This window comes from Solea senegalensis, linkage group LG20 (genome assembly GCF_019176455.1).
Source record: "Solea senegalensis isolate Sse05_10M linkage group LG20, IFAPA_SoseM_1, whole genome shotgun sequence".
Taxonomy (NCBI): domain Eukaryota; kingdom Metazoa; phylum Chordata; class Actinopteri; order Pleuronectiformes; family Soleidae; genus Solea; species Solea senegalensis.
The window spans coordinates 16984583-16991781 of record NC_058039.1 but is presented as its reverse complement, the minus strand read 5'-3'; the positions used below and the strand labels follow the sequence as shown (position 1 = coordinate 16991781).

At 41.9% G+C, this 7199-nt stretch overlaps 1 protein-coding gene across 5 annotated transcripts in view; it reads left to right on the top strand.

The window, feature by feature from the left end:
• Positions 1–474: 474 nt before the first annotated feature.
• Positions 475–7199, top strand: part of LOC122786349 (triple functional domain protein-like) — an 82881-nt gene continuing 76156 nt past the window's right edge. For 4 of the 5 annotated variants that reach the window (XM_044052597.1, XM_044052596.1, XM_044052595.1 and 1 more), the window contains exon 1: positions 479–837. In XM_044052597.1, the coding sequence (XP_043908532.1) occupies positions 768–837 (70 nt within the window). In that variant the 5' untranslated portion in view covers positions 479–767. Of the gene's footprint in view, positions 838–7199 lie in introns of all 5 variants that reach the window. The other variant, XR_006362436.1, reaches the window with a different exon arrangement.

The window sequence follows — 7199 nt, the reverse complement described above, 5'->3', positions numbered from 1 at the left end:
CAGCAGATGGAGCTAGTGACACAGCTAAAATCACAATAGACAGCGGATTGAGGGAATGAAGCTCAGTCCTAACAGATAACCACCTTCTCTGTTTGGGTTATACATCGTCACTACTCCTCCATTTGACTCACATTGACTCATATTTTTATGGGAAACACAAAATAAACAATTACCAGTGGATAAATCATTGTCTGTTTTAATTGGCACTTTTCTTTTTTAAATAACTAGGCTTCTAAATCGACTGTTGAACTTACAGCTGGCCTGCAAACATGGCATTCACTTAACTATCACAGCTGACAACCTCTGTGTGCCTTGTTATTATCTATGTTTTTTTCAGGCATGACTCACACAGAAACAAACACGCACACACAAGTGCGCATACGTTACGTGCGCGCGCACGGACGCAAACACACGCGCTCGTTCGTTGACGACCCACCGTCTGCTCACTTCCGAAAGCTTACGGAGATTCACCGAGCAGCGACCCGGCCCCTCCCGTCCCCCTCCTCCTCCCCGCCACAGCGACTCTCCCCTCGGCTCCACTCCGAGGAGGAACCCGGTGCCCCCTGGCCGATCGTTTCCAGTCACGTTACCCCCCAAAATGGAGGTCTGCAGATGGCACCGCTAGCGTTTACCAGTCGCTGTACCCGTCCGCGTGTCTCTAATGACGCTTTTGTCAGGACAGAAGTGATCTGGTGCCATCTTTTTGCCGATTTTTCTGGAGGATTTACTCGGGAGATACTGAGCTCCAGGTTCTGGTTGAGGCAGCCATGAGCTCCGGAGAGGGAACGGAGGAGACGAGCAAGGACGCCAGCGACTTATCGCCGTTTTTGAAGACCGGTAAGCAGCGAAAAATAAGTGGGAGAGGTCGCGGTGAGCTCCACTGGGAAGCCACTCTACCTTTGCTCCAGCGACGTAGAGTGACATTGTTCCCGTCTGTGTAGTCTGTTTGGGGGTTCAGACACTGGAGCATAATGTGGGCTGTGACTCAGTTATTTCATAACTTTTCTGGCAAATGTCAGTGGTCGGCACAGATGTGTACACGTCTGAACATTAATCAATTTAAGGCATTTTTGTGTTAACTACGTTAAGATAACATCTAGGCTGTGTAGCTAAGCAGCGTTAGCTTGGGCGCTAATAGTGCGAGTTCCATCTTCGGACAAATCTGTGGCATATCTTCCCTGCAAAAAGCATTGTTGTCAATCTCATTTTTTACCTCACACTACTTAAACACATTCACACAGCAGTATATGATGTGAAATGTGTCCTGGAAGTAGTGAAGGAAAAAGCAGTTAGGAGAAACACAGAAACTGCAGGTTTAGAGTATGTTGTCAGTGCAGCTTAAATCCGACACACCTGGACCAAGGCGGCTTTAATTAACACACACTGGGTGATCCATTTTTATCTAAACCCGGTTCAGTGGCTGGGCTTGTGTTGGAAACGCAGGTCAGCGCTGTCCGATAATGGACTTGTGTGTTAACTAAATAGTTTCCAACGTTAGCTTCCCAATGCTAACCTGTTAGCTAGTCAGTCCTGGAACAGATTTGGTGAACCCTGTGTGCTAACAAATGCTAGCTAATTTAGCACCACTAGCCTGCCTGTGAAGTGACAAAGCTGGCGGGTATCTCAAAAGCTCACGTGCTCCATAAAGCGCAAAACGACATTCACTGTGTGTATATTTTCCCTTTCAACATTGCGCCAACTAGCTAGACAAAAAATAGCGCAACCCTACAAGCTATGTAAACAATACACGGCGTGGAACATACTGTCTGGGTGTGCACTGTGTAGGAGACGCTAGCTGTGTGACACAGCTATCAAGGCTAAAAAGGGGCTGCTGTTTATCAGTTGTACTGTAAAACGTCAAAAAAAAGTCCTGTGGCTCGGATTTTTTTCGTAATATACAGTTGAGCTGCTGCTCGTAGACGAGGTTAATTCCGACAGGGCTGCATGTGCAGACTGCTAACATTAGCCAAGCAGGTAAATCTATCAAGAACTGACATGAAGTCCCAACACGGGCCTACAGTAGCTTCAAAACAATAGCTCATAAAGTGGGAATTTTAACAGAAAATGTAAGCGGTTGCTGGGGGGGTACATGTATGGTGAATTTTTTTTTTTTTATGTGAGCCAGTTGACTTATGCATGTGAAAGCAAGCATTAAGGTGGCACATTAAATGATGAATGTAATGCTCCACTTAGATATACAGTATAAATATTAATGTAAATGATGCGTATATCAAGTGTGCTTTTGTGAGTAGTGTTTTCTGAGTGAAAGTTTTTGGTCCAGTGGACAAAGGCCTGTCTATTTGTGTGTCTCTTTCATGAAAGAGCTGATGAGTTCATGGGCTGCACTCAGATATGCAGGATAACCCACCATCTCTGTTGGCCGACTGCAGGCACTGAGTTGGATCTGTTGCCTGATGTCATGTCTGCTCTGCTTGCTTTAATGACTCGCATGAATTATTGCTCATGTTTATGAACCGATGCCATAGCTACTCATGTATGTGTCGCAGAGGCGGTTGCTGGTCTTTGAAACCAGGGGGAAGTTCATTTCAGGCCCAGTTGTTTCTGTAAATGAACAACTAGGAAACAAGGAAACGGGGTAATTATGTAGTGGAAAGTGGAAATGCTGTAATAATGTTTTTATTTACAGTGTATATGTACAAACGAATAATGGGCTATACCGCAGAGCAGATAACACACAAATACCAGCTATTTTTCTCAAACTTCCCTTGCAAAATCCACACAGGACTGAGGCAGAAAAGGCTCCACTCTCGTGTACATTTCTGCAACGCTGTCAATCAAAAACTGGCTCCGCCATTCAGACAGTTTCTCCAATCATCAAGCAGAAGCCCAGTGTCCGCCCGTTCTATGCTCCATTTAACTCCAAGAGAAGCTGAGCTTCCCTGGAAGTGATGTTTTTGGCGCATTTGTCTGATCACCAAGCTCACCGTGGTTTTAATGCGGAGGCTGCTACGGGAATACGAAAATCACATAATCATGATAAACAGCTGAACGTTTAGTGTTGAAATGTAAATATAACACAGCATATATTTGAAGACATTTTAGAGGAAGCTGAGATTCCCTTGCTGTCTTAGAGCAATTGCCATTGATGTGTTGCGGGAAGTTGTAAAAATAAACCGGAAAAAATGACAAAACGGTCCTCACACTGCGTGTGCTCGGATCCTAATAAGGGAATATTAATTCAGCCAAATGACTAGTTACTCTGGTACATGATCACGTGTCGGGCCGATGTGGCAGAAATGAAATTTTAAAAGGTGTAAACAAGGCAGAGAATGACATCCAGCCTCTGGCTCCTGTGGTTTTGTGTCTAGTGAGATAATATACCACAGAGGGAAGTTCAGAATTTGCACTGAGCTCATCTGATCATTTCCTCTTAGGGAGAGCAGTGAGAGACATCTTGTAATTCACTTTTAGCCACACTTTGTGTTTTTTGTTGATGGTGCACAGCTGCAGCCATTCTGCCTCATTGCCAATCAGATTTTTTGAAATGCTTGTCTTCCATTCTTATTTTTACAAGCCCACCTGTTGCAGTTTCAGTTTGTTGTAAAGAAATAGATCTTTATTTACAATACTGAAAAAATATATTAGCTTTATTGCTATGTTTGAGAGAATCAATGGCACAGAGAATTGTTTTTGTTGCATTTCAGTTTCTTTAGTAGTGATAGGGCCACATTTAAGTTGTAGAAAATGTTCTTTGTATGTGACAAAACCACACTTTGAGGATCAGGTATGAACATACCACTATTCTCCACTGACAGTGTTAATTCAGTTAGTTTAGATTTCAGGTCAATCATTCTCAGGTTTTACAGTGCCGGTCCAGGCTATAACCAACCATTATCCATTCTTAACTTTCTCTAATGTTAACTACTGTCCTAACTTAAATTTGACCAAGTTAGTTTATCTTTTTGGGTTTCATTATCATGTTTACTTGATGCCAATTGTGGCCTACTGAAGCTAAATAAGATAATAATTTACATTTTTTAAATGTCACGATGAGCTGCTTTTTAACTGTTTAGTTGGTTGTGCTGTAGCCACACAATCTCAGGCTCCGCTGTAATATAATCCACATTTTCACTTGAATTTAAACTACTTTATTAGTCCCACCAAGAGCAATTAGTTAAGAGTAGTATGGCAAAACAACTAAAACCACAAACACTACACAGGGACTTAATTCACAACCACACCAATTGCACGAGGACCCACGTGACTGGTATACAGAATAAGGTGCTAGTGGTTGATAAAACGCATATAAACAATAATCCACAGGTGTGTAAACACCCATTTTGTAAGGTGGTTTCTATGTGGTTTCAGTGTTGTTTTCACTGTGTTCAGTTCCTGCCACTTTTACTGGTTACAACAGGATAGTGACTGACAAGACTGAAAACTAGTTGGATATTTACTTTAAAAGTAAGCTTGGTTGTAACATTGATTAGATTTTATTTTGTTGCAGAATGCACATTTGTAAGCATGATTTCGGGTCCATATTGTGCATTATCACTAGTTATTTCAACTTTTGTAAACGGTCCTAAGTTGAATGTCTTGTTCTGAATCAGTTTTATCAGTAGTGAAACCACCATAGGCCTAAGTATACATGGCCTATTGCTGGCTTTGTGCAATATGCTTTTTGGTAGGCTTGAGTGTCACCTTTAGGTTCTCCTCCTCTTTGTTTTTCTCGTGAACTTCCTCCTCATAGATGTGGGAATCTTGTTCTGACATGTACAGGTTTGAGTGTCTTGCCACAGGCCACGCTCCCCCCACCCCCACCACCTTCCATCTCCAGATCCATCCTCATCTCCTTTTCCATCCTTCGGCATTGGCCTCTTTGTCTTTCCTATGTCCTCCCTTTTTGCTTTCTACACTGCTCGCTGTCTTGTTTTCTGTGCGGTGATTCGCCAACGACCGTTTCATGTTTTTGCTCCTTCCTTTATTCTTGTGTCGGTTTTGAGCATTTCCGTGCCAAAGCAAAATGACAGCTAATAAAAAAAAAGGTTCCTCCCCTGTCTCTTTCTCTCTCTCCCCCTGTCCTCCAGACTGGAATTAATACCCAGGACTTTGAAAGAAGGAGTTTTGTTGTGGCATGTTATCAATCATCAAGTAACTCTGCGCTAAACACTCAATGACTGACTGATTTGGTGTTGATTTCATTTAGTTATTACTACTGCAGTGTGGGGGTATTATTCACATTAAACGTTTGGAACTGCCAGTGCATCCATGAATGAAGGTGTAGAGGTGGCAACGTGTTGTGCGCACGGTTCGTCTGTATGTTTGAATGAGCTTGTGTGTGTCTGTGTGTGTGTGTCCGTGTGTGTGTGTCTGTGTGTGTGTGTGTGTGTCTGTGTCTGTGTGTGAGAGAAACTAAGTGAAACCAACAGGAGACAAGGAGAAATCTGATCCAAAGCTTACATTTATGACTCAGGTCCATTCACACAGGATGAGGTCTGAACACACGCACGCACACATGCACAGTGAGACTAATGGATATTGATCCAGGAGATGGAGACTGATTGAGGTCCCTCAGTAAAGGTTTCCTCCAGGCCTAAAGCTGCCAAGTCGGATACAAAGCAGAAGCTAAAGCCTTTTGCTATACAAGGCTCTTTTTTTCTTCTTCTCTTCTTTTTAATCATTCCATATTTATGGCACGGAAGTAAGCAGAGAACTGGTGCAATATGGATCAATACACATGAATGAATGAATGAATGAATGAATGAATGAAAGAAAGAAAGAAAACTGGATTTGTTCAGAAATGCAGTTTTTACCGTTGTCTTGACAACATAGACTTGTTCTTGTGTTTGTGTACTTTGCACATCATTTGTCATCATAGAAAATCTGCCAACATTGTGTATAATACCTTCAAAAGGTTTTTTTGAAATTTAGATTATATTTAAAAGTAACATTTGATTAATTTAAGAAAAATACAAAAACTGGACCAATGAAATCACTACATCTTAAAGCAGGGAAAGAAAATGTTTATTTTACGCTGAGTGACAAGACAAATTTCTCCTGTTTCATGCAACAAAAGATACGAACGACAATTGATCATTTTAATTGCCATTTAACAATCAATTACTGCATCTGACACAAGCAGAAATATGTTTTCTGGTTTAGTAATTCACTGTCAAGCTATTAATCCTAACCACTTTACTTTACTACACTTTAAACACCATTCACTTATCACTGCAAGGTTGTGCTGGAGCTTTAGGAGCCACATTATCATATGATTATATATAAATAAACATAAAACAAATGACCATTCATGATTACGTATTACATTTAATGTTAAATAAGCTGGTTGTCACAGAATATGACAGGACGTGGAATACAGTATAACGTCATGTGAGCTGAAACTGATCAGTTTTACTTTAAAATGGTGGATATTCATTTTCCTTCAAACCTCACCACACCTCTGCAAATATTACATTTTTCAGTTGTTTTGTTTTAAGCCAGTTTGTTGTTAATTGCAGCATTGTGGAGTAATCACATGTTTTAATACGCCACTAACCTTTTTTTCTTTGTCACTGTAGACAAGAGACTTAAAGCGGGTAGCGTGTGGCTTTTAAAAGTAAACATTCAAACCATTGTCAAATGAGTCCATGCAATCCTGATCAAGCCTATCAGCTCCACATGACTCTGCGTCTCTCTGTGTTTCTCAGTATGATTTTTCGTTTCATGTCTGTGGCGACATTCCTGTGCTGCACACAGCACGGCAAGTTTTTTACGTCACAAATGACAGAGGGAAGACGGAAGCGTAACGGCTACGCTCGTAAAAGGAGGCGGCTGCAAAGAATTGGAATATGGAGCATGAGTCGCTCTTTCAGAAAGCGGGGGGAAAGTCTGATGTCGCTGCAAGCCTCAAGCACCCACGAAAAAGTTTCCTCCTAATCCTCATACGTAGTCCTAACTCGTGCAGACAGCCTCTGTGTGTGACTGTGACACAAAGCTGCAGCAGGAGGAGACATGTCTTCTTCACAGCAGCGTCTCTGTCACAGCAGGCGCTCACTTTATTATTTTTTTTCACGTGTGGCAGCTTGTTTTTGAGCTGAAGATCGTTGTTATTTTTGCCACCTTGGAAGTGGATCCAAACAATCTATCAGAATAATCCTTAAACAGAATGGCATATTACACACAGGGGGGAGTTAAGGTTGCACCTCTCCCACTGATCTGGACTGACCCTGTTTAACAAG